The sequence below is a fragment of the Hyla sarda genome, chromosome 2 (genome assembly GCF_029499605.1).
Source record: "Hyla sarda isolate aHylSar1 chromosome 2, aHylSar1.hap1, whole genome shotgun sequence".
Lineage (NCBI taxonomy): Eukaryota > Metazoa > Chordata > Amphibia > Anura > Hylidae > Hyla > Hyla sarda.
Genome location: NC_079190.1, coordinates 249,394,731 through 249,422,677, shown reverse-complemented (window position 1 = coordinate 249,422,677; position 27,947 = coordinate 249,394,731). Strand labels below are relative to the sequence as shown.

General features: G+C 45.5%; 1 protein-coding gene and 1 long non-coding RNA gene across 2 annotated transcripts in view; one reads left to right on the top strand and one right to left on the bottom strand.

The window, feature by feature from the left end:
* LOC130355973 (uncharacterized) overlaps positions 1-27,947 on the bottom strand; it is an 88,641-nt gene that overhangs the window by 19,511 nt on the left and 41,183 nt on the right. The window lies entirely within an intron of this gene.
* TLCD3A (TLC domain containing 3A) overlaps positions 27,538-27,947 on the top strand; it is a 60,186-nt gene continuing 59,776 nt past the window's right edge. Inside the window, exon 1 of the mRNA XM_056556912.1 lies at positions 27,538-27,856. Coding sequence (XP_056412887.1) covers positions 27,681-27,856 — 176 coding nt within the window. The 5' untranslated portion in view covers positions 27,538-27,680. The remainder of the gene's footprint in view (positions 27,857-27,947) is intronic.

Genomic DNA, 27,947 nt, shown 5'->3' with positions numbered 1-27,947 from the left:
AGCGCTGCCGCGGGGAGAGTGAAGCGAGCGCTCCGGGGAGGAGCGGGGACCCGGAGCGCTCGGCGTAACACTGACTAGTTTTTAAAATTTTCTTTTCCTTCTCTCTGTAAAATGGCAAGACCAACACCCAGTATTGAAATGTTTTTGAAACTTTGCTTAAAAAATTCTGGAAATTTTACATCTCTAGTGCTGGCTGACAAGTTGCCCTTGACTATATTATTTAGGGCCACAGTGTGTGGCAATATTCAAAGCTAGTATAGAGGGTGAGTATCCAAAGATCTCTAGTAGAGATTCGCTGAATTTTCCTCCCAAAAGTTTTTTGGTCCAAATTTATTTGCGGCGAATCGCTATTAAAAATAGCTATTTCTGGCCTACAGAGAGCTTCAATAGGGGTGTAGAACACTTTGCCTTGCTGTAACACGTAAAGGGAGTGTGCTGGTTTAGTGAAATAATACTGTTATTCAGTATGACATGCAGTTTAGAGGCATCGCTATTAGAATCACTGCTGCAAAGCGGCACAATGACAGAGCCTGGAGGTGGCATCAGTATGAAGAGACCATATAGTGGCTGAATGACACAGCGTGGAGGTGGCAGCAGCATGAGGAGACCCTATTGTGGCTGAATGACCCAGCCTGGAGGTGGCAACCGCCTGACGAGACCATAGGGCCTCACAATTGATATTTTTTTACATTTAAATTGAAGATTTCAAATAGATGAACCTAAAAAGTTTTATTTAAGGTGCCAGCAGCATGAGGAGACCACATGGTGGTACAGTGACACAGCCTGGAGGTGGCAGCAGCAAGAAGAGACCATATAGTGGCTGAATGACACAGCCTGGAGTTGGTGGCAGCAAGAGGAGACCATATAATGGCTGAATGACACAGCCTGGAGCTGGCATCAGCATGAGGAGAACATATGGTGGCAGAATGAGACAGCCTGGAGTGGACATCAGCATGAGGAGAACATATAGTGGCAGAATTACACAGCCTGAAGCTGGCATCAGCATGAGGAGAACATATGGTGGCAGTATGAGACAGTCTGGAGGTAGCATGAGGAGAACATATGGTGAAAGTATGAGACAGCCCGGAGCTGGCATCAGCTTGAGGAGAACATATGGTGGCAGAATGAGACAGCCTGGAGCTGGCATCAGCATGAGGAGAACATATGGTGGCAGTATGAGACAGCCTGGAGCTGGCATCAGCATGAGGAGAACATATAGTGGCAGAATGAGGACTGGTGTGGAGTAGAGGACCCGGCACTGCAGGACTAGGGTATGGTGCAGGAGCGCGGACTGATATCAGTGCAGGTGTGGCATAGGTGTGGACAACGGTGGTGCAGCTCGAGATAGGTAGCAAAATCCACAAAGAAGAGAGACAAAGAGAGATGGCACTCACCATCCACAGATTTATTCACTGAAGTACAGGCATAGGAAACGGAGGCAGGGGCACAACGGAACAAGTTGTTTCACGCTGGTATGCGCTTCTTCAAGCGGTGTGGCAGAATGAGACAGCCTGGAGCTGGTATCAGCATGAGGAGAACATATGGTGGCAGTATTAGACAGCCTGGAGTTGGCATCAGCATGAGGAGAACATTTGGTGGCAGTATGAGACTGTCATGTCTGTATTGGCCTGTGTTCACACACACAGCTATTGGTTTGGTTGTGTGTAAACAGTCTTACGTTTCCTGGTCAGGGAATAGTTAATAGCCTTTTGCTTGCTAGCCTATAGCTTCTAGGGTGTGTCTATTTAATGTCAGCCCAGTATAACCTCTGGGCTGGTGATTGACTTCATTATATCCTGACTTGCTAAGATGCTGGACATGCTGTATGGAGCACTTGGTTAACCCCTTAACGACGAAGGACGTATATGTACGTCCTCCGCCGGCTCCCGCGATATGCCGCGGGTCACGCGGTGTCCCCGCGGCATATCGGGTCGGTCCCCGTGGCTATCAACGGTCGGGACCCGCGGCTAATACAGGACATCACCGATCGCGGTAATGCCCTGTATTAACCCTTCAGACGTGGCGATCAAAGCTGACCGCCGCATCTGAGGTGAAAGTGAAAGCAACCCGGCTGCTCAGTCGGGCTGTTCAGGATCGCCGCGGTGAAATCGCAGTGTCCCGAACAGCTTACAGGACACCGGGAGGGCCCTTACCTGCCTCCTCGTTGTCCGATCGACGAATGACTGCTCCGTGCCTGAGATCCAGGCAGGAGCAGTCAAGCACCGATAACACTGATCACGGGCATGTTAATACACGCAGTGATCAGCATGAAAGATCAGTGTGTGCAGTGTTATAGGTCCCTATGGGACCTATAACACTGCAAAAAAAAAGTTTAAAAAAAGTGTTAATAAAGGTCATTTAACCCCTTCCCTAATAAAAGTTTGAATCACCCCCCTTTTCCCATAAAAAAAATAAAACAGTGTAAATAAAAATAAACATATGTGGTATCGCCGCCTGCGTAAATGTCCTAACTATAAAAATATATTGTTAATTAAACCGCACGGTCAATTGCGTACACGTAAAAAAAATCCAAAGTCCAAAAAAGCGTATTTTTGGTCACTTTTTATACCATTAAAAAATGAATAAAAAGTGATCAAAAAGTCAGATCAAAACAAAAATGGTACCGATAAAAACTTCAGATCATGGCACAAAAAATGAGTCCTCATACCGCCCTGTACGTGGAAAAATAAAAAAGTTATAGGGGTCAGAAGAGGACATTTTTAAACGTATACATTTTCCTGCATGTAGTTATGATTTTTTCCAGAAGTATGACAAAATGAAACCTATATAAGTAGGGTATCATTTTAACCGTATGGACCTACAGAATAACGATAAGGTGTTATTTTTACCGAAATATGCACTGCGTAGAAACGGAAGCCCCCAAAAGTTACAAAATGGCGTTTTTTCTTCGATTTTGTCGCACAATGATTTTCTTTTCCGGTTCGCTGTGAATGTTTGGGTAAAATGACTAATGTCCCTGCAAAGTAGAATTGGCGACGCAAAAAAAATAAGCCATAATATGGATTTTTAGGTGGAAAAATGAAAGGGTTATGATTTTTAAAAGGTAAGGAGGAAAAAACAAAGGTGCAAAAACTGAAAAACCCTGCGTCCTTAATGGGTTAAATACTCTTAGTTTGAGCTTTTAATCTACTATCTCTGTTTTAGCATTCACTTTGTATTTTCCGTTTTTTGCCAATTTAAGTGGCATGCTCTTAGTAGATTTTAAGCTGTGTTTGTTTAGTCAGTTTTCTGCTATGTGTCTTTTCATACTGTCTTTTCTCTTGTATCTGTTCTTATGAAGTTCTGTGTTTTATATTTCTATTTTCCTACTGGGCCAGCATCTTGTCCACACTGGTGAATGTGCTGCTGGCCAGTAGTCTATTTGGATTTATTATTAATGGCTACTTCATTAGTGGAGTGTCCAGTTTGTGTGTCCAGTGTGAAGTGTCCTATGTTAGATCCCTGTTACCGCTCCATGGGGGGGACTCTTTGTCTACAGGAGGTGTTCAGAGGGATTGCTATTCCTGTCTTGTGTTCAGTGTGAATAGTATTCTATTATTACATCCTGTGTATTTAGGCATCCCTGTTACCTGTCCATGGGGACTCAGAGGTTATTGTTATTCCTGCATCTACTGGAGGTGTTCTAAAGGGATTGCGATTATCCCTGTCGTGTGTTCAGTGTGAACAGTGTTCTATAATAAATCCTGTGTAACTAGGCATCCCTGTTACCATTCCATGGGGACACCTTGTCTACTGGAGGTTTTATGTGGGATTGCGATAATTCCTGTTTAGCGATAGATCCCGTTTACCTGTCTGTGGGGACTCAGAGGGTATTGTTATTCCTGTGTCTACCGGAGGATTTTCTAGGGGATTGATCTTATTCCTGTTTTGTTCTGGAGTATATTCAGACTCATCCGTTTTCCTGTCTGGTGTTTTGAACTCAATATGTTTATTAGTTCTTTATTCAGATCTTTGGAGTTCTGTTCATGACCGCCGATCTATAGTGTCCTCTGTTCATGACCTCTAAGTCCTCTGTTCATGTCCGCTGATCTATGGAGTCCTCTGTTCATGACCGCTGATATAGTGTCCTCTGTACTAACTCTCTGATCTGTGCCCTCTGAACTTTTATACTATGGAGTTCTATGTTCCTGTATGTTTCTGGTTTGTGACTGACTATTTGTTAGTATGTGTTTTTATTAGGCCCTGCACTTTAGTTCAGGGAGGGACCGGTGCCCAGTTTTCGATCCACCGGTTAGGGTGGATGGGCAAATAGGCAGGGAGAGCGGTTTTAGGGTCTGTTTAGGGCTCACTCTCCCTGTCCCTCGGTCGGTCCCTGACAGAGACAGCCTGGAGCTGGCATCAGCATGAGGAGAACATATGGTGGCAGTATGAGACAGCCTGAAGCTGGCATCAGCATGAGGAGAACATATGGTGGCAGAATGAGACAACCTGAAGCTGACATCAGCATGAGGAGAACATATGGTGGTAGAATGAGACAGCCTGGAGCTGGCATCAACATGAGGAGAACATATGGTGGCAGTATGAGACAGCCTGGAGCTGGCATCAACATGAGGAGAACATATGGTGGCAGAATGACACAGCCTGGAGCTGGCATCAACATGAGAACATATGGTGGCAGAATGAGACAGTCTGGAGGTGGCATCAGCAGCATCAGGAGTCCTGAAAGTGACCCGGTGACAGAGTGGGCAGTGGGTGGCAATACCTGTACCCAGTGATGAAGGTAGGTGGAAAAAAGGAGAACTTGGAATTAGATGTGTGCCATCAGGCAGGTGGCAGAAGAAGAATAGTAGCTGAGGCAGGTAGGCAGAAGAAAATGGTCTTTTTGTAAAAGTGTTAGTGTGCACAGGTAAGTATTGAGGATATACATTACGTAAAACTTAACTTTTAATAATATTCTTAGGATAAAATATATGTTCCCAAAATTTTTTGGAAATCAAACAGAAGGAAAGGTGTGCAAAAAACACCATGTGCCACCTACACCACCAAGTATTGATGTGATGCAAAGACCTTGAAAAGGTGGAAGGGAACAACGTATGGTCCATTGTAAAAGGTGGGGGTAAAAACTTCCTCTGTAAGGCCCTACTCTCGCATTATTAATTCCCTTCTTTGCAAGTGTTACTTGCCCTAAAAAGGGCAGCCCCACACAGGAACTTCTCCCTATTTCCACCTACAAACACTGCCATTTCCCAGGGTTTTTAGGTAGAAATAGGGAGAGGTTCCTGTGTGGGGCTGCCCTTTTTAACCCCTTAAGGACTCAGGGTTTTTTCCGTTTTTGCACTTTAGTTTTTTTCCTCCTTACCACTAAAAAATCATTATTCTTTCAATTTTACACCTAAAAATCCATATGATGGCTTTTTATTTGCGCCACCAATTCTACTTTGTAATGACATCAGTCATTTTACCCAAAAATCGATGGCGAAATGGAAAAAAAATAATTATAATAAAATTGAAGAAAAAACGCCATTTTGTAAATTTTGGGGGCTTCTGTTTTTACGCAGTACATTTTTCGGTAAAAATGACACCTTCTCTTTATTCTGTAGGTCCATATGATTAATATGATACCTTACTTATATAGGTTTGATTTTGTCGTACTTCTGGAAAAAATCATAACTACCTGCACGAAAATGAATACGTTTAAAATTGTCTCTTCTGACCCCCCGTGTACGGGGTGGTATGAGGGCTAATTTTTTTTGCTAAGTGATCTGAAGTTTTTAGTGGATTGTATTGATCAGACTTTTTGATAGCTTTTTATTAATTTTTTTCATGATATAATAAGTAGGGATGTCCCGATACCATTTTTTTAAGACCAAGTATCGATACTTTAATTCTAGTACTCGCCGATACCAAGTACGATTACTTTTATTTTAAAGGGAATCTGACACCAGGGTGACCCGCTTTCTGGCGCTGTTTACCGTATGATATGTGGGTCCTTGTTGTGTGCAATGGAGGCGGCTGCTGTAGTATGAGCCAAGATTTCTCTCTTCTCCATTGGACAGAACAGGGAATTTGCATTGGCCGTGAGACCGATGATCACATGGTGAGTAGCGGTAGAAACCGGGTCACCTGCACTATCTACTTATAAATTCAAGTTAGTGCAGGTGACTCTGCTGTAAGATTACCTTCAATAGTAGGCAGTATCCCCTTGCAGACATTAGCAGCAGCCCCCCCTGTAGACAGCTGTCCCCCTTGTAGACAGCAGCCCCTCCCCCTATAGACTGCAGGCCCCCCTGTAAACAGCAGCAGGGCCCCCCCCCCGTTTAGACAGCGGCAGCAGGGCCCCCCTTTAGACAGCAGCAGCAGCAGAACCCCCCTTTGGACAGCAGCAGCAGAACCCCCTTTTAGACAGCAAACCCCCCTGTAGACATTAGCAGCAGCACACAGCTCACCTGGGGCTGTGCTCCGTCGGGTGCTATCGCTCCACTGCCCCGTTCTTCCATCCTCCCGGTCCGAATCATGTCGTCCTATGGAGGAGCATGTGACATATACGTCACTCCGCTTGCTCCGTAGTGTTACGCTGGGCGCAGGGGAGGAGGCGAAGTGACGTGTGTGTCACATGCTCCTCCATGGAACACTATGAAGCGGACGGGAGGACCGGAGAACGGGGCTGCGGAGCCACAGCAGGTATCGGACATGGTATCGAGGACATTAAACGAGTCCCCGATACCATGTAAATGGCTAGTATCGGCCCCGATACCGATACTAGTATCAGGACATCCCTAATAAGTGACCAAAAATACGCTATTTTGGACTTTGGAATTTTTCTGGATAGTTGGACATTTCCGCATGCGGTGATACCACATGTTTATTTTTATTTATTTACACAGTTATTTTTTTTAAATGGGAAAAGGGGGGGGGGGTGATTCAAACTTTTATTAGGGAAGGGGTTAAATGATCTTTATCAAACTTTTTTTTTTTTTTTTTTTACAAGGTTATAGCCCCCATAGGGGGCTAGAACACTACACACACTGATCTTTTACATTGATCATTGTTATCCCATAGGATAACATTGATCAATGATTCCGCCACTTGATTGCTCACACCTGGATCTCAGGCACTGAGCAGTCATTCGGCAATCGGACACACAGGAGGAAGGTAGGGACCCTCCTTGTGTGTTCCAGCTGTTCGGGACGCCGCGATGTCGAACAGCCGACTGAGCTAGCCGGGATATGTTTACTTTCACTTTAGACACAATGATCAACTTTGAACGCCGCGTCTAAAGGGTTAATAGGGTGCGGCACCGCGATCAGACCTGCGAGAGGATGGACAATGGCGCAGATAGTTATCGGCCAAAGGACTACATAGCATGTCTCTGTAGTAGGTCAGTTTGTCCTCCCTCTCAGTGGGTGTAAAAAAGGCCCCCATTTTGTGCCAGTAGCGAGGGTCCAATAAAGTGGAGAACCAGAAGTCATCCCGCTGCTGAATGGGGTCAATTCGGCAGTCACTACGCAAGCAAGTGAGCATGCATCATCCCATTTGTGCAGGGGACTCAGAGGGACTCCCTGCCTCCATCTCTATTGCATACTGCCACGGTGTGTCTGGGTCCTCTGTCTCGTCTTCCTCATCACCCTCTAGCTCCTCTGGCTGCTCCTGCTCCTCCTCTCCTGTCAGATGACTATAAAAACCACCCATTTTGCCAAACCTAAACTGTGCTCCACTGTTCCCCTCCCCTTCCAGTTCAGCCCCCACAGGGCTCATGTGGCAGTGAGATGTAGGCGCCACATCTCCAGTGCCCTGACCAGCCATCCTTTCCATCACATGTTGTAGTAAATGAAGCAGTGGAATGAAGTCGTTTCCTCAAAGGGCCTGAGCAACCGGCAGGTGTCACGTATGAGCTGGTTGACATTGAAGTTACACTGGGGAGTCCCACTATCTGCTTGAATCATCAAGAAATTGGTGATGGCTTTTCTCTGTTCTTATAGTCGTTCCAACATATAGGAGGGTGGAATTCCAACATGTGAAAACATCGCAAATCAGACTATGTTGGGAGATACCGTTCTGATGCTGCAACTCAAGGAGGGTGTGCTTTGTGGTTTACAAATGGCTGAAGTGCATGCAAAGTTTCCTTCCCATCGTTATTATGTCTTGCAGATTGGGGGAACACTTCAGGAACCGCTTGATAACTATGGCAAAGGCTTCCTTGTCGCAATAGAGACAAGATGTTCTTCCCATTGTCGGTCACCATGGTTCCCATTTCCAGTTTTCATGGAGTAAGCCAAGATTCAGTTTCTTCATCAATTACTTTTAGCAGTTCCTCCCCTGTGTGACTCCATTCGCCAAGGCAAACCATGTGAAGAACAACGTGACACGGCCGTGCCCTGCACACATGGTATGCTGGAGGGGCACTAAGACTTGTCTGTGCAGTGGAGGCGGAGTCGCACACTGTCACAGGACCAACAGCCTGAGAGCGTGGAGATAGAAGCGACGTGACCGGTCCAAGTTGTTCTTGTGTTTGTGCAGGAACCACATTCACCCAGTGGACCGTAAAAGACATGTATTCTCCCTGACCATAGTTACAGCTCCAGACGTCGGCGCTGCACACCGACAGGTTCAAGGACTGGCCCACCTTCTGTTCCACAAAATTATGCAGGGCTGGTACTGCCTTTTTCGCAAAGAAATGATGGCTTGGGACTCTCCACCTTGGCTCGGCAAAGCCATCAGTTCTCTGAAAGGTGCAGAGTCCACCACTTGAAAAGGGAGAGACTGCAGCACCAGCAACTTGGACAGGAGCACATTCACCTTCTGCGCCGTTGGGTGAGTGGGCGCATACTGTTGTCTCTTGGAAATGGCTTCGCCAATGGACTGCTGGCGGAATGACTGACTCGAAGTAGGAGGAGCAGGAGCATCTGGAGCGACAGAAGATGGGTTTGACAGACAGCTCCCTTCGGCTGAGCTGGTGGAGCCTTGGCTGGTTAAACATGGAGCGGTGTGCCACTGGGTGATGCAGAAGGCTGGACCACGACATCGGAGCCACGGTACTCCGAGGCCGCTTTATGGTGATGCTGCATGTGTTGATGCAGGGCCATGGTGCCAACATTGGGACCCTGGCCACACATCTTGCATGTGGCCATGTTAACCTCCTCCGGATGCTTGATAAAAAACTGCCACATCGCCGAGTAGCTGATTTTCCCACCAACAGTCCACACTGATATATTTCTACTGCCACCGACTCCAGGAACCCCTGTTCCACTACTCCCCGGGAAGATAGGCTGCCACGAAGCAGGTGGTCTACCCCGGGCATGTTTGGCTCCAGACTTTCCACTTTTGCCACCATGCTGACTGCCAACCATGCTACCACCTTGCTGGCTCAGCTGCTGCCTCATGGGCAACCTGCAACCCTCTTCTCCTGATGATGATGAAGCCCCTTCTGCACTCGGCTCCCAAGTACGATCGGCTTTATCATCATCAAGTTGTGTTTGCACGTCACTGATGTTCTCCTTAGGTTACTAAACAGTGCCTGCTTCAGGAGCCTGAACGCTCGCAACTCCACCTCCCACACCACTCTCCTTATCACTACTTGCCCGTCTAGCGGAGGAAGCGGCGGATGTCTCCTCCACTTCTTGGCTGGGCAGTAGCTGCTGACTGTCCTCTAGTAGATCGTCCTCACTAAATAGCGGAGCAGGAAAACCTGCACTTGAACATAAGATAGCGAACCTTTAAAACGAATCAGAAGAATCCAAATAGCCCTAAGTTATTACCTATGTGAATACCCCTTTTTGCTCTAAAAACTGTTGTGCCTTGGTGTACACAACCTTTACAGATGAGTGCATTTCACCTGTGTACCATATACACTGATAATCAGCTGTGGGTACTGCACTAGGAGGGCCTGGCTTTTATTATTTTTCTAAGGCTATTCTTAGGATAGGCCACCAATATCTAATCGGTGGGGTGCCGACAACTGGCACCCTTGCTGATCAGCTGTTCCGCAGGGGTGAATGGGAGCTGTGCTGCAGTAACCCTGTGCCACCACCACACAATGAAAGTGTCAACTGCTTCCGGATGCTCATTGTATATTAGGGGTGTGAATCACCAAGAATTTGGCAATTCTATTTATCCCGATACCAGTGTGGCGATTCGATATATCCCGATATATCGCGATACCGTCTAGGTGACGATACATCGCGATATATCCCGATTCTGTCTAAAAAAACAATGTCTTTTACACTTTTATTAAAACTTTATTTTTTTTATACACTTTATTAGTCTTTTAGGAATCATTAGATTCCTCAGACAGATGAATAGAGTTCTATTGAACTCCATTTATCTGCGATCCATTGATAGAGCCTGGTCCAGCCAGGCTCTATCAATGACAGAGCCACGGAGAGCATACACATCTCCCTTTAGACGCCGCTGTCATCTTTGACAGCGGCGATCTGAAGGGTTAATAGCCAGCCGTGGCGATTGCCGCATGCTGGCTATTAGCGGCGGCCCCCGGCTACTGAGAACAGCCGGGGACTGCAGAGTATGGAGTGGGCAGGAATCCGGAGCCAGCTCCATACTCACTGCAGAGCACCGCATGCTGGATACTAGCGGCGCTGAAGCATCAGCGGCCCCCGGATACTGAAATCAGCCGGGGGCTGCAGAGTATGGCGCGGGCACGAGTCGGAGCCCGCTCCATACATCCAGAGCGCCGCCGCCGCCGTGTCAGATCTGGCTGACAAAATGTGGAACTTGTATCTCCTGATGCCCGGGACATGCTTTCTGTGCATCAGGAGATACAAATTCCACATCACTAAAAGAATCGATTCAAGAATATTTTGAATCGATTCAGTATCGGCAAGTGAAAAATCGCGATAATCGCAGGAATCGATTTTTTCTTACATCCCTATTGTATATGTACCAGAGCTGTTGGTCTGCCAAGAAGCTGATTGGCAGGGGTGCTTGATGTTAGCACCCCACTTATTAGACATTGATGGTCTATCCTGTATATAGGCCATCAGTTTAAAATTACCAGAAAAAAACCTTTAACATTTAGGTCATACTGGTAGCTGTACATTTACATACTACACACTCCAGGTGCACATTTATTTGGGTAATAATTTTCTGCAACAAGCACTGCCATAGACCACCAGGGATTCTGATATTAACCCCTTCACTGCTCTAAACAACCAGGGATCCTTTCTTTACCCCACTCACTGCCCTAGACCACTAAGGATCCTTACATTTGCCCCCTTACTGTATGGATCACCAGTGATTCTGTCTTTGACCCTTTATGTGCCCAAGGACATAAGAAATAAAGACATTAAAATCTTCATTTATATTGCCAAATTTTACTTGCATTAGACCTGTATGCTGTTTAATACTATTTGCCTGGATGCTGTGTGTCCTGTATATCAGGTTCCCTTATGGCCCAGGTCCCTAACTGCCTCGCTCCCTAGCCACAAAGGCTAAGAGGTAATAGCTCAAAGATGCAGCCATGGTTACTTAAAGTGGTACTGTCATTCAACATAACTTTTCACATCATAGTGACAGGTTATAAGACCCCTACCAATTCTCAGAACAAGCTTATAGAAGTAAGCAAATGCATGTGCACTTTTCTCCCTATCTTGCCATATCATCCAGTTCCAGGAGAAAGTCCCAAAGACTCATAATAAATACCATCTCCTGCAACTGGACAGAAATCACAGTGAGCTGTTGAGTTAGGGTCTATACACATGGTGGAATTTCCGCATGCGGAATTCTGCCTCAAATGAAAGCCCATAGACTTCTATGGGATTTTGCACTCCCATTCAACCTTCTGAAATGCTACAAGCAGCATTTCAGAAGGTTGAATGGGAGTGCGTAATCCCATAGAAGTCAATGGGCTTTAATTTGAGACAGTATTCCGAAGGGGAAATTTCGCATTGTGAATAGACCCTAAAGCATACAACTGCGTGCTTCTCCCCACTCTAATGATGGGTAGGGGCCTGAACATCCAGACACAGAACTCAAAACTGTGACATGTAAAAACTTTTGTTAAATGACAGGAACACATTAATAAACAGAAAAATCCTGTCTGATATTCCAGTCGGATACCCATGCATTGCAATGGTACACCATTTTCAGCAGGAGGATCCACATTGCAGAAATATTTCAAAACTAGTTTAAGAAACGTGACAAAGAGTTCAAGGCGTTGACTTGGCCTCCAGATTCCTCAGATCTCAATCTCAACACTCTCATTGAACATCTGTGGGATGAGTTGGAAAAACTAGTCTGATCCACACCTCACTACTTAAAAGGGGTACTCCCGTGGAAAACTTTTTTTTTTTTTTTTTTTTTTTTTTTTATCAACTGGTGCAAGAAAGTTAAAACAGATTTGTAAATCACTTCTATAAAAAAAAAAAAATCTTAATCCTTCCAGTACTTTTTAGGGGCTGTATACTAAGGCTAGGTTCAGACTACGGAATCTCCGGGCAGAAAATTTTCGTCCAGAGATTCCGAGTATGGCCAGCGCTGACTGAATCAGTCGGCGCTAGGACCGTGCGGACACTGCAGTCTCCAATAGACTGCAATGTGTTCCGCGCGGATTTCCCCCTGAAGAAAGAGCAACACCTTTCTTCAGGCGGAAATTTCCAAGCGGATTTTCCGTTCACAAATTCCGCTTCACAAATTCCGAAGTGTGAATTTGTGAACGGAAAACCAATCATTACACTATACATTTTAGCAAGCGGAATTTCCGCCTACAATTTCAAAGCAGAATTGCAGGCGGAAATTCCGTAGTCTGAACCTCGCCTAAAGAGAAATCCAAAAAAGAAATGCATTTCCTCTGATGTCATGACCACAGTGCTCTCTGCTGTCCATTTTAGGAACTGTCCAGAGCTGGAGAAAATCCCCATAGCAAACATATGCTGCTCTGGATAGTTCCTAAAATGTACATCAGAGGTCAGCAGAGAGCACTGTGGTCATGACATCAGAGGAAATGCATTTCTTTTTTGGATTTCTCTTTAGTATACAGCCCCTAAAAAGTACTGGAAGGATTAAGATTTTTTTAATAGAAGTGATTTACAAATCTATTTAACTTTCTGGCACCAGTTGATTTAAAAAAAATAAATAAATAAAATAAAATAAATTATTCACGGGAGTACCCCTTTAATCCCTTAACGACCAAGGACGTATATTTACGTCCTTGGCCGGCTCCCGCAATATAACGCGGGGTCACGCGGTGACCCCGCGTCATATCGGGTCGGTCCCGTCATGTATCTGATGCCGGGACCCGGGGCTAATAGCATGCGGCAGCGATCGCAGTGCCGCGCGCTATCAACCCATTAGAAAGTTGAACGCCGCGTCTAAACCGAAAGTGAAAGCTGCCCGGCTGCTCAGCGTGGCTGATCGGGACTACCGCAGTGAAAATGCTGTGTCCCGATCAGCTGGGACACGAGCGGAGGTCCTCTTACCTGCCTCCGGCGTGTCCCCTCGGCGATTGATTGCTCCAAGCCTAAAGATTCAGGCTTGAGCAATCGACCGCCGATAACGCTGATCATTGCAAAGCTATTGCTTTGCAGTGAACAGTGCTGGCAATCAGTGTGTGCAGTGTTATAGGTCCCTATGGGAGCTATAACACCGCAAAAAAAAAAAAAAAAAAAAAAGTGTAAAAAAAAATGTGATTTTACCCTTTCCTTAATAAAAGTTCAAATCACCCCCCTTTTCCCATAAAAAAAAAACACCATGTAAATAAAAAATATAAACATATGTGGTATCGCCTTGTGCGTAAGTGTCCGAACTATAAAAATATATCATTAATTAAACCGCACGGTCAATGGCGTATGTGCAAAAAAATTCCAAAGTCCAAAAGAACGTATTTTTGGTCGCTTTTTATATCATGAAAAAAATAAAAAGCAATCAAAAAGTCCGATCAAGACAAAAATGGTACCGCTAAAAACTTCAGATTACGGCGCAAAAAATGAGCCCTCATACCGCCCCATACATTTTTCTGCATGTAGTTATGATTTTTTACAGAAGTACGACAAAATCAAACCTATATAAGTAGGGTATCATTTTAATCGTATAGACCTACAGAATAAAGATAAGGTGTCATTTTTACTGAAAAATGTACTGCGTAGAAACGGAAGCCCCCAAAATTACAAAATGGCGTTTTTTCTTCAATTTCGTTGCACAATTATTTTTTTTTCCGTTTCGCCGTAGATTTTTGGGTAAAATGACTGATGTCACTGCAAAGTAGAATTGGTGGCGCAAACAATAAGCCATCATATGGATTTTTAGGTGCAAAATTGAAAGGGTTATGATTTTTAAAAGGTGAAGGAGGAAAAAACGAAAGTGCAAAAACTGAAAAACCCGTGGTCCTTAAGGGGTTAAAGCTGTTTCCCCACACTATAACTCAATATATTGGGTTTAGTGCAGGTGAACTAGCTATCAGTTTCTCTTTAGAGGGGTACTCCCGTGGAAAACTTTTTTTTTTTTTTTTAAATCAACTGGTGCCAGAAAGTTAAACAGATTTGTAAATTACTTCTATTAAAAAATCTTAATCCTTCCAGTACTTTTTAGGGGCTGTATACTACAGAGCAATCCAAAAAGAAATGCATTTCCTGTGATGTCCTGACCACAGTGCTCTCTGCTGTCCATTTTAGGAACTGTCCAGAGAAGCATATGTTTGCTATGGGGATTTTCTTCTTCTCTGAACAGTTCCTAAAATGGACAGCAGAGGTCAGCAGAGAGCACTGTGGTCAGGATATCACAGGAAATGCATTTCTTTTTGGATTTCTCTTTAGCATACAGGCCCTAAAAAGTACTGGAAGTACTCCACGGGAGTACCCCTTTAAAAAAAAAAGTTGCTTTTTTTGTGAAGTATTTGTGGAGTTCTGGTTGTTTATATTTTCGTAGCTATTGCACTTCGGTGCGCAATGGAGACAGGGAGCTGGCTTGCTGAGCTCCCCTGCCTCCTCCATATTCACTGTCCAGCCTGCTCCTCTTAAAAATGTATTCACTAGCTTGCCGGGTATAATGAGGCAGCAGCAGGCTCTCACATCGTATTGATGAGAGAATGGAGATAGTAGCATATTTAGCAAGGGGGCAGGCTGGGCAGTGAATATGGAGGAGGCAGGGGAGCTCGGGAGCCAGCTCTTTGGCTTAATTGCGCACAAAAAGCACACTAGCTACGGAAATATAAACGGCCAGAACTCCAGTAACGTCAAGGCAAAGTCACACACCGGGCCCGAAGTGCAGAGAAGAGGCCCCCCGGTGAAAATAGAGAGCCCGCAACGACTAACCATCCCCATCGGACGGTCCCTGCAGCATAGATGGCCCGGACCAGCTCAACCTAACTTCCCGCCGAGCTTGCTGGGAGTTGTAGTTTTGCAACCTCTGAAGGTCCGCAGGTTGAAGACCACTGATGAAGGGATTGACAGGCGAAGAGTTCACTCGAGTATAAGCCGAGGGGAGCGTTTTCAGCACAAAAAAATCGTGCTAAAAAACTCGGCTTATACTCTAGTATATACGGTAGTAGGGGTCCCATCGGTCAGACCCCACTGATCAGCTAACTATGCCCTATCATTTGGAAAGGTGGTAAATTTAAATGTTGAGATCATCTTTCACATTTCTGTCACACGCTTTTTTCTTATTTTTTCTTTCTCCTTTGTTTGACTAAGGTTGTCTTGTTCAATTGAAATGCGTCACTTTTCTGTATGTCTTGTGACAAGTGGATTTTATCAATAAAGGAAGATTTTTGCACAAGCTGTTGTGCTGGACAAATTTTCCTTTTCTCTACATTTTTTTCTTGTATTCCCCATACTTACCTTAGATACATGAAGGAATTTCTTATTCATACTTAAACACAAGATACACATTTACTCTGGTTACACTATTGTGAGATTGGTACTTTAATTATTAACTTTTTTCGTATATCTTTCAGGGGTGTGGAAAAGAAACTTCTTGTTCAAGAGACTAGAACGGGAACACAATCTACTTGTCCCTCATGGCAGTCCACTTGTCCTTCATGACAACCCACTTGTCCTAAGCACAAAATAATTTCAACCAAAATAGTATGTAAATAAGGTCTTTAATAATAGAAATTTAATAGGCAGATGTTAAATGGGCACTGTCAGATACAAAAACTTTTTATATGTTGTACATCTTGGCAAAACATCAACCTTTTTAATATACTTCATAAGATAATGTCATTTCCTTTCTATAGAAATCATGGCTTTGTCCAAGCTGAAGCACAGGCATGTAAAAAGTCCAGTGACTGAGGGTGTCTGATAGGACAGGAGAGAGCACAAAGGAGTACTATCAGACAGGAGAGAGCACAGAGGAGTGCTATCGGACAGGAGAGAGCACAGAGGAGTGCTATCGGACAGGAGAGCGCACAGAGGAGTGCTATCGGACAGGAGAGAGCACAGAGGAGTGCTATCGGACAGGAGAGAGCACAGAGGAGTGCTATCGGACAGGAGAGAGCACAGAGGAGTGCTATCGGACAGGAGAGAGCACAGAGGAGTGCTATCGGACAGGAGAGAGCACAGAGGAGTGCTATCAGACAGGAGAGAGCACAGAGGAGTGCTATCAGACAGGAGAGAGCACAGAGGAGTGCTATCAGACAGGAGAGAGCACAGAGGAGTGCTATCAGACAGGAGAGAGCACAGAGGAGTGCTATCAGACAGGAGAGAGCACAGAGGAGTGCTATCAGACAGGAGAGAGCACAGAGGAGTGCTATCAGACAGGAGAGAGCACAGAGGAGTGCTATCAGACAGGAGAGAGCACAGAGGAGTGCTATCAGACAGGAGAGAGCACAGAGGAGTGCTATCAGACAGGAGAGAGCACAGAGGAGTGCTATCAGACAGGAGAGAGCACAGAGGAGTGCTATCAGACAGGAGAGAGCACAGAGGAGTGCTATCAGACAGGAGAGAGCACAGAGGAGTGCTATCAGACAGGAGAGAGCACAGAGGAGTGCTATCAGACAGGAGAGAGCACAGAGGAGTGCTATCAGACAGGAGAGAGCACAGAGGAGTGCTATCAGACAGGAGAGAGCACAGAGGAGTGCTATCAGACAGGAGAGAGCACAGAGGAGTACTATCAGACAGGAGAGAGCACAGAGGAGTACTATCAGACAGGGAAGAGCACCAGAGGAGTACTATCAGACAGGGAAGAGCACCAGAGGAGTACTATCAGACAGGAGAGAGCACAGAGGAGTGCTAGCCCACCTTCACCCTCACAACCACGCCCTAGAATAGCCATAACTCTTTTATCTTTCTATCTACACTCCCATATGAGGGCTTGTTTTAATATGTTATTTTATTCTATTCACCTTGTGGTCAAACTAACATGTTATTTTGATACTTTAGGTCAGCCTCACTACAGCAATACCAGATTTGTATAGTTTCCACTATGTTTTACTAATCTCCAAAAATTATAAAAAAAATGTAATTGCCATTTTCTGACCCCTAAAACTTTTTTTTTTCCGTATACGGGGCTGTATTAGGGCTCATTTTTTGTGCTGTAATTTGTCATTTGGATCTGTAGCATTTTGCTACTAAGCAGACTTTTTGATCGCTTTTTACTTAATTTTTTTCTGGGATATGTTTAAAAAACAAAGCAATTCTGGGGTTTGGTATTTTTTTTTTTACGTTTATGACTGACTGTATGGGACATGTAATGTTATATTTTAATAGTTCGGACAAATAAGCACACGGCGATACCAAATTTTTTTATGGATAAAGGGGGCGATTTGAACTTTTAACCTCTAAAGGATGCAGGATGTACCTGCACGTCCTGCGCCCGCTCCTCTGCTATGATGCGGGGTCACAAGCCTGCCACTAATCCCTTAGACATGGCAATCAAAGTTGATTGCAGCGTCTAAAATGAAAAAAAAATAAAAAACATACCCGGCAGCTCAGTCGGGCTGATTGGGATCACCACGGTGAAACCGCAATGTCCTGACCAGCTTAGAGGTTAGTGGGAGGGCCTTTACCTGCCTCTTCGCCGTCCGATCTCTTCTGCCATGCTCCAGTCTGTCTCAGCAGGCTGGAGCAATCAAGCACAGATGAAACTGGTCAATGCTATGGCAGATTGCATGTAATAGTCCCCTATGGGGACTAAAAAATGGTGTAAAAAATTTAAAATAAAAAGTTAATAAGAGTGAATTAACCTGTTCCACATTAAAAGTCAAAAATCACCCCCCTTTTCCCAAATTCCATATAAAAAATATTTAAACATAATAAAAATAAACATATGTGGTATCGCCGCATGTGTAAATGTCTGAACTATAAAAATATAACGTTAATTAAACCGCACGGTCAATGGCGTATACGTAAAAAAAAAATCCATTTTGTATACCCTAATAAAATGTATAAAAAGCGATCAAAAAGTCCCAGTAAAACAAAAATGGTACCGATAAAAACTACAGACCACGGCGCAAAAAATTAGCCCTTTTATAGCCCCGTATGCGGAAATATAAAAAGTTACAGGGGTCAGAAGATGCCAATTTTAAACATACTAATTTTGGTGCATGTAGTTTTATTTTATTTTACAACTTAAAATAAATTATAAACTACAAAAATTAGATATCCTTGTAACCATATGGACCTTCAGAATAAATGTAAGGTGTCATTTTTACCGAAAAGTGCACTGCGTAGCAATGGAAGCCAATAAAAATTGGCCATTTTGTCCCACAAATTATTTTTTTTGTTTCGCCATAGAATTTGTGGTGAAATGACTGATGTCATTACAAAGTAAAAACCAGCCCTCATATAGGTCTGTAGGTGGAAAACTTATTTTTTAGATTTTTAGAATGTGAGGAGAAAAAAAACGAAAGTGCAAAAAAAGGAAAAACCCTGAGTCCATGGATCTGTGTAATCTGTGCTCATTTGTGCTCCACGCAGGCTCAATCAAATGCAGATCCATGTCAGCCAAGGAAGAAGAGGTAAGCCCTCTGGCTACCTCTACAGTGGATCGCCTCCCCATGATCGCACTGCGAACACCAGGAGCCATTTAAATGTCCCTTTAGACACCGATGTCACCTTTGAAAGTGCAATCAAAAGGGTTAATATCCAGCCATATGCTGGCTATTAGTGGCGGCCCCCAGCTACTGAAATCGGGCTCAAGTCGGGAGCGGGCTCAAGTCAGGAGCCCACTTCATACACCCTGTGCACCACCATAGTTTACAAATCAGATGGGGTTGTCGGTCCAGCTCTGCTTGCCCAAAGCAGGGCTACATTCCTTAAAAATTCACCTGCCCAGCACCCAGAAATGCATGTCCTGTCCTTTATTTAGGCGAGACACAGGTTTTTTTTCAGCTGTTTTTTGGAAAACTGCCACTGCAATTTTGATATTTCCTATTCCCTTTGAATACACTTCTGGCTTTGGCTCAGAAACTGCAGTGGCAGTTTAACCCCTTCATGACCCAGCCAATTTTCACCTTCATGACCTGGGCATTTTTTGAACATCTGACCACTGTCACTTTAAACATTAATAACTCTGGAATGCTTTTAGTTATTCTGATTCCGAGATTGTTTTTTCGTGACATATTCTACTTTATGTTAGTGGTAAATTTTTGTTGATACTTGCATCATTTCTTGGTAAAAAAATCAAAACATTTCATGAACACTTTGAAAATTTAGCATTTTTCTAACTTTGAAACTCTCTGCTTGTAAGGAAAATAGACATTCCAAATAAATTATATATTGATTCACATATACAATATGTCTACTTTATGTTTGCATAAAAAAATTGACAGGTTTTTTATTTTGGAAGACATCAGAGGGCTTCAAAGTTCAGCAGCAATTTTCCAATTTTTTTCAAGATTTTCAAAATCGTACTTTTTCAGGGACCAGTTCAGGTTGGAAGTGGATTTTAAGGGTCTTCATTTTAGAAATACTCCATAAATGACCCCATTATAAAAACTGCACCCCCCCCCCCCCCCCAAAGTATTCAAAATGGCATTTAGTAAGTGTTTTAACCCTTTAGGTGTTTCACAGGAATAGCAGCAAAGTGAAGTAAATCTTAATTTTTTACACTCGCATGTTCTTGTAGACCCAATTCTTAAATTTTTACAAGGGGTAAAAGGAGAGAAATCTTCCTAAAATATGTAATTCAATTTCTCTCAAGTAAGGAAATACCTCATATGTGTATGTAAAGTGTTCGGCGGGCGCAGTAGAGGGCTCAGAAGGGAAGGAGCGACAATGGGATTTTGGAGAGTGAGTTTTTCTGAAATGGTTTTTGGGGGGCATGTCACATTTAGAAAGCCCCTATGGTGCCAGAACAGTGGACCCCCCACATGTGACCCCATTTTGGAAACTACATCCCTCATGGAATTTAATAAGGGGTGCAGTGAGCATTTACACCCCACTGGCGTTTGACAGATATTTGAAACAGTGGACTGTGCAAATGAAAAATTGTATTTTTCATTTTCACAGACCACTGTTCCAAAAATCTGTCAGACACCAGTGGGGTATAAATGCTCACTGCACCCCTTATTAAATTCCATAAGGGGTGTAGTTTCCAAAATGGGGTCACATGGATATTTATTGTTTTGCGTTTATGTCAGAACTGCTGTAACAATCAGCCACCCCTGTGCAAATCGCCTCAAATGTACATGGTGCACTCTCCCTTCTGAACCTTGTTGTGCGCCCCAAGAGCACTTTGCGCCCACATATGGGGTATCTCCGTACTCGGGAGAAATTGCATTACAAATTTCGAGGGTCTTTTTTCCCCTTTTACCTCTTGTGAAAATGAAAAGTATAGGGCAACACCAGCATGTCAGTGTAAAAAAATTGTATACACTAACATGCTGGTGTAGACCCCAACTTCACCTTTTCATAGGGGTAAAAGAAGAAAAAGCCCCCCAAAATTTGTTAGGCAATTTCTCCAAAGTACGGCGATACCCCATATGTGTCCCAAAACTGTTGCCCTGAACTACGAGAGGGCTCCAAAGTTAGAGAGCGCCATGCGCATTTGAGGACTAAATTAGGGATTTGCATAGGGGTGGACATAGGGGTATTGTACGTCAGTGATTCCCAAACAGGGTGTCTCCAGCTGTTGCAAAACTCCCAGCATGCCTGGACAGTCAATGGCTGTCCGACAATACTGGGAGTTGTTGTTTTGCAACAGCTGGAGGCTCCGTTTTGGAAACAGTGGCGTACCAGATGTTTTTCATTTTTATTGGGGAGGGGGGCTGTGTAAGGGTATGTGTAGTGTTTTTTACTTTTTATTTTAGGTTAGTGTTAGTGTAGTGTAGTGTTTTTAGGGTACAGTCACATGGGCAGAGGTTCACAGCAAGTTTGCTGCTGGGAGTTTGAGCTGCAGCACAAAATTTGCGCCATCTCAAACTTGCAGCACTAACTGTAAACCTCCGCCCATGTGAGTGTACCCTGTACATTCACATTGGGGGGGGGGGGGGGGGGGGGCAAACATACAGCTGTTGCAAAACTACAAACTCCGAGCATGCCCTTTGGCTGTCTGAGCATGCTGGGAGTTGTAGTTTTGCAACAGCTGAAGGCACACTGGTTGCAAAACACCTGAAAGTTTATTACTTAACTTAGTGTTTCCAAACCAGTGTGCCTCCAGCTGTTGCAAAACTACAACTCCCAGCATGCATGGTCTGTCAGTGCATGCTGGGAGTTATAGTTTTGCAACAGCTGGAGGCACACGGGTTGGGAAACACTAAGTTAGGAAACGGACAATGTTTCCCAACTAGTGTGCCTCCAGTTGTTGCAAAACTACAACTCCCAGCATGCCCAGACTGCCCAGGCATGCTGGAAGTTGTAGTTCGTCAATATCTGAAGGATCAGATGTTGCCAAACTACAACTTTCAGCATGCTTGGGCAGTCTGGTATGCTGGGAGTTGTAGTTTTGCAACATCTGGAGGTCCACAGTTTGGAGACCACTGTATAATGGTCTCCAATCTGTGCTCTTCCAGATGTTACAGAACTACAACTCCCAGCATGCCTGGACAGACTGAGCATGCTGAGATTTGTAGTTTTGCAACATCTGGCAGAGCACAGATTGGAGACCATTATACAGTGGTCTCCAAACTGTGGACCTCCAAATGTTGCAAAACTACAACTCCCAGCATGCACAGAAAGCCGAAGGCTGTCTGGGCATGCTGGGAGTTGCAGTTTTGAAACTCCCAGAGGCAGCGTTGAGATCGCTTTACGGCGATCTCACTGCTGCCAATGAAGATGCCGCCCCTGCTGCTGCAAACTCACCCCCGAGACGCACCAACACCGGGACCGCCAGGAGGACGTTGCTCTCGCCGGGACCGCTCGGGACGCCGCATGGCCGGGTAAGTGACGCCGGGGGACGGGTCAGGGACACTTAGCAGGGCGGTGTGTGTCCCGATCCCCGCACTGCTAAGTATTCTCATAGCGAAACGCTGCTATCAGCTAGTCAGATTTGACTTGCTGATAGCAGCGATCGCTGGGAGGGGGTGGGGGATGAAACCCCCCGTGGTCGCATGTTAAGATGGTTGGCTATCAGTGTCGGGAACACCTTCCCACTCATGACGTACAGGTATGTCATAGGTCGGGAACACCTTCCCACTCATGACGTACAGGTATGTCATAGGTCGGGAAGGGGTTAAAAAAAGGGAAAAAAATCTTTGTAAAAACCTAGCCTTAACCCCTTAAGGTCCCAGGGCGTACCTGTATGCCCGTGGGAATTTTGGTCCCAGCCACGCACAGAGTGGGAACAGGACCGCGATGCCTGCTGAAGTCGTTCAGCAGGCACCACATGCAAACCCCTGGGGGGGGGGGGGTCCTGAGACCCCCCCCCCCCCCATGTCAATTCAGACCGGCGATTAGCGGCGATTCCGGGTCAATCGGGTCTCCGGTGACCCAGAAAAAAGGGTGATAGGTGGCGTCCGAGATGCCACCTATCACCCTTTGCCAGCAGGCGTGAGGTGGCACCGGTGCCACCTCACGATTGGCGTGATTAGTCTGCCGGTCCCACCAACCAATCACCCGTCCTGCTGGACGGCATCGGCGGTGGAGGGGGGGTGTGGGGAGGCTTACCCGGGGTCCGTTGTGGTAGCAGTCCAAATCGACGGTCCCCAGTGGCGGTGTGGTCCCCAGCGGCGGCGGTCCTGGCGATCTTTGGCGGAGGGATCTAACAGCAGGAGGTAAGCGCTGTTTGCCTCCTGCTGTTGCCTAGCAACAACTCCCAGAGTGCACAGCCAAAGGGCATGCTGAGAGTTAAAGTTTTGCAACAGCTGGAGGCACAACTGCAACTCCCAGCATGTCATTTGGCTGTCTGGGAATGCTGGGAGTTGTAGTTATGTAGTTATGAAATATTGTGCCTCCAGCTGTTGCTTAACTACTAATTCCACCATGCATGGACAGCCAAAGGCATGCTGGGAGCTGTAGCAGTATGCATCCAGCTGTTGCAAAACTACAACGCTCAGCATGCCCTTCGGCTTTCACTGCATGCTAAGAGTTGTAGCTTTTGAAGGCACATTGGTTGCGAAACACAGAGTTTGGTACCTTACTCAGTGTTTCGCAACCAGTGTGCCTCCAGCTGCTGCAAACTACAACTCCCAGCATGCATTGACAGATCGTACATGTTGGGAGTTTTAGTTTTGCAACATCTGGAGGCACACTGGTTGCAAAACCCTGAGTTAAGTAACAAACTGTGTTTTGCAACCAGTGTGCATCCAGCTGTTGCATAACTCCAACCCCCAGCATGCACGGACAGCCAAAGGGCATGCTGGGAGTTGTAGTTTTGCAACAGCTGGAGGTTCGCCCCTCCCCCAAATTTTCCGCTGCAGCTCAAACTCCCATCGGAAAACTCACTGTGAAAGCTCGAGAGAAGAGTCATCAATACCTGAACAAAACGTATTGGCACTACACTACACTAACACATAATAAAAAGTAAAAAACCACTACATACCCATACCCCTACACAGCCCCCCCCCCCCAATAAAAATGAAAACATCTGGTACGGCAGTGTTTCCAAAACGGAGCCTCCGGCTGTTGCAAAACAACAACTCCCAGTATTGACGGACAGCCATTGACTGTCCAGGAATGCTGGGAGTTTTGCAACAGCTGGAGGCACCCTGTTTGGGAATCACTGGCGTAGAATACTCCTATGTCCACCCCTATGCAATCCCTAATTTAGGCGCTCTCTCACTTCGGAGACCTGTCGTATTTCAAGGCAACAGTTTAGGGTCACAAATGGGATATTTCCAAAATTTGTAGCGCAGTACGGAAATACCCCATATGTGGACATAAAATGCTCTGCTGGCGCACAACAAAGCTCAGGAGTGAGAGCATGAGATGTACATTTGAGGTGATTTGAACAGCGGTTCTGACAAACACACAAAAAAACCACCCACATGTGACCACATTTTGGAAACTACACCCCTCACGGAACATAACAAGGGGTACAGTGATCCTTAGCACCCCACAGGTGTTTGAAGAAATTTCGTTAAAGTTGGACATGAAAATGAAAAATTTGTATTTTTTCACTAAAATGCTGTTATCCCAAATTTTTCATTTTCACAAGGGGTAGTAGGAAAAAAGCCCTCCCAATTTGTAACTCCATTTCTACTGAGTATATAAATACCCCATGTGTTGACGTAAAATGCTCTGCTGGTGCACTACAGGGCTCAGAAGAGAAGGAGCGCCATTGGGCTTTTGGAGAGAGAATTTGGCTGGAATTGAAGGCCACATGCGTTTACAAAGACCCCCGTGGTGCTAGAGCAGCGGAACCCCCCCCCCCCCACATGTAACCCATGACATTTTGGAAACTACACCCCACTGGTGTCTGACAGATTTTTGGAACAGTAGTCCACGAAAATGAAAAATAAAATTTTTCATTTGCACAGCCCACTGTTCCAAAAGTCTGTCGAACGTCAGTGGGGGTGTAAATGCTCACTGCACCCATTGTTACATTCTGTGAGGGGTGTAGTTTCCGAAATAGGGTCACATGTGGGGGGGGGGGGTCTACTGTTCTGGTACCATAGGGGCTTTGTAAACGCACATGGCCCCTGACTTGAATTCCAGCCAAATTCTCTCTCCAAAAGCCCAATGGTGCTCTCTCTCCCAACAGAGCACTTTACATTCATACAGGGGATATATTACCATACTCAGAAGAAACAGGATTACAAATTTTGGGGTCATTTTCTCCTATTACCTCTAGTAAAAATTTGGGGGAAAAAAAATCATGAACACATCCAACTTTAACGAAAAGTCGTCAAACACCTGTGGGGTATTAAGGCTCACTGGACCCCTTGTTACATTCCTTGAGGGGTGTAGTTTCGAAAATAGAATGCCATGTGTTTTTTTTCTGTTCTGGCACTAGAGATGAGCGAACTTACAGTAAATTCGATTCGTCACGAACTTCTCGGCTCGGCAGTTGATGACTTATCCTGCATTAATTAGTTCAGCTTTCAGGTGCTCCGGTGGGCTGGAAAAGGTGGATACATTCCTAGGAAAGAGTCTCCTAGGACTGTATCCACCTTTTCCAGCCCACGGGAGCACCTGAAAGCTGAACTCATTTATGCAGGAAAAGTCATCAACTGCCGAGCCGAGAAGTTCGTGACGAATCGAATTTACTGTAAGTTCGCTCATCTCTATCTGGCACCATAGGAGCTTCCTAAATGCGACATGCCCCCCAAAAACCATTTCAGCAAAATTCGCTCTCCAAAATCCCATTGTCGCTCCTTCCCTTCTGAGCCCTCCAGTGCACCCACAGAACACTTGACATACACATATGAGGTATTTCCTTACTCGAGAGAAATTGGGTTACACATTTTAGGAGGATTTCTCTCCTTTTACTCCTTGTTAAAATTCAAAAACTGTGTCTACAAGAACATGCCAGTGTAAAAAATTAAGATTTTGAATTTTCTCCTTCACTTTGCTGCTATTCCTGTGAAACCCCTAAAGGGTTAACATACTTTTAGAATGTCATTGTGATTACTTTGAGGGGTGCAGTTTTCATAATGGGGTATCTCTAATAAGAAGGCCCCTCAAATCCACTTCAAATCTGAACTGGTCCCTGAAAAATTTCGATTTTGAAAAATTGGAAAATTGCTGCTGAATTTTGAAGCCCTCTGGTGTCTTCCAAAAGGGGTTAAAGGAAATTGGTCACCAGTTCCTATAAGGCTAGGTTCACACTACGGAATTTCCACCTGCAATTCCGCTTTGAAATTGCAGGCAGAAATTCCGCTTGCTAAAATGTATAGTGTAGTGAATGGGTTTCCGTTCTCAAATTCATACTTCGGAATTTGTGAATGGAAAATCCGCTTGGAAATTTCCGCCTGAAGAATGGTGTTGCTCTTTCTTCAGGTGGAAATACTCGCAGAACACATTACAGTCTATTGGAGACTGCAGTGTTCGTGTGGTCCTAGTGCCGACTGATTCAGTCAGCGCTGGCCGCACTCGGAATCTCCGGGCGGAAACTTTCTGACCGGAGATTCCGCAGTGTGAACTTAGCCTTAGGGTGCGTCCACATGCTATTACTAGCAGCGGGTTGCCAGCTGCGAGTTACGCTACATAAGAGCCAAGGAACGTGCTCTCAAACAACCAAAGTGCAAGAAAAAGTGCAAACGTGTTACACTAAAAATACGTGCACAAAGGATGCGGTCTATCGCAAGCCCTTCTCCAATAGGAGAGAGGCCCCCCAACAAACCTTACCCTTCGCCTCCGGGCCAAAAGGTACCTGCTAGGATCCAGGTTCGATGTCCCTTTTCACCAAAGCTACTATTGGACCACAAATGCTCCCGGCATCCCCCTAGGCGTTAGCCAAGGTATCTGCCTGCAGAGCCGATTACGGTAGGTACCCTGCCCATGCAGGAGTACCCGGGGTGTTTGCAGGGAGGTGCGGAACCTAATGGCCACACACCTCCCTCATGGCGAGACTCGGAGGAAGCAGGTTCACATCAGGGCAGCCGTCGAGCTGATTCCTCAGAACCAACGCCCCGATACACCTGCCCCTCCATGCAGCACCCATCCCCACCAGCCCCACACCGGAGTGGACTCCCACCGGCATGAAACTGATAAGAACAGATACTACACTTATCTTAACCAAAAGGCAGAGAAGAGAGTTATGCTACCATTGATTTAAATGGGTCCACAGACCCATAGTACTGTATAGTGAATGGGTTTCCCTTCACAGATTCACACTTCGGAATTTGTGAACGGAAAATCCGCTTGAAAATTCACTTGGAATCTCCGGGCGGAAATTTTCTGCCCGGAGATTCCGCAGTGTGAACCTAGCCTAACCCGATCCAACGGGTTATAGTGGGGGGTCTCAGATTGCTATACCTATACCCGGTCCCCCAAAGGACCCCCTCTTCCAGCACTGTCTTGCGCTTTGAGGCAGGCCCGCCGGCTAATTTAAATATTCATAAGCATCCTCATCGAATGCCGCACAGAATTTCCAATGTGTGAACATACCCTTAAGCACAGTGACTGTATACCACTATGTTCCTGACATGCACGAGCCCTCATGAGTTTCTATGGATATCGGTTTCTCATGCATATATCTTGTCACTATAACCATTCTTCTCTTCCCGCCCATCTACATGTAGCTACCAGCTCTAATGAAGCCCCTATCATCTTACAAGGTGACCGCCCACCGCCTGCACGGAGAGAACGTGCACCGACCACCACACGACCGGCCATTGGGAGCGGCCTCTGTGACTAAGACTTAGAAGTCTGCGAGTCACTCCTTTGGGGCGTGGCCAAGTATTACCTATAGGCGGGGCTATGAGTTAGTGACGTTGATGTGGGCGGATATAGATGTTGGCAGGCGGCTCCCGGACTTGGGCATTAGACGAGGTGTTAGCGGGCACGATGTGGCACGTCGTAGCCGCCGGATTTCTCTTCTTCCCCGGGCTTTACCAACTCAGCTGTCGATGTGCCCGAAGGGCCCTGCCGGGGTGGGTGGAGGCCGATTACGCGCTGTTCAGCTCCAGGTAAGAGACTGACTGCACATCCCCGGTGCAGGAACATCTGGAGGCTGAAATGTATCCAGCTGGGATAGATGGAGGAGGGCCGGGCACATCT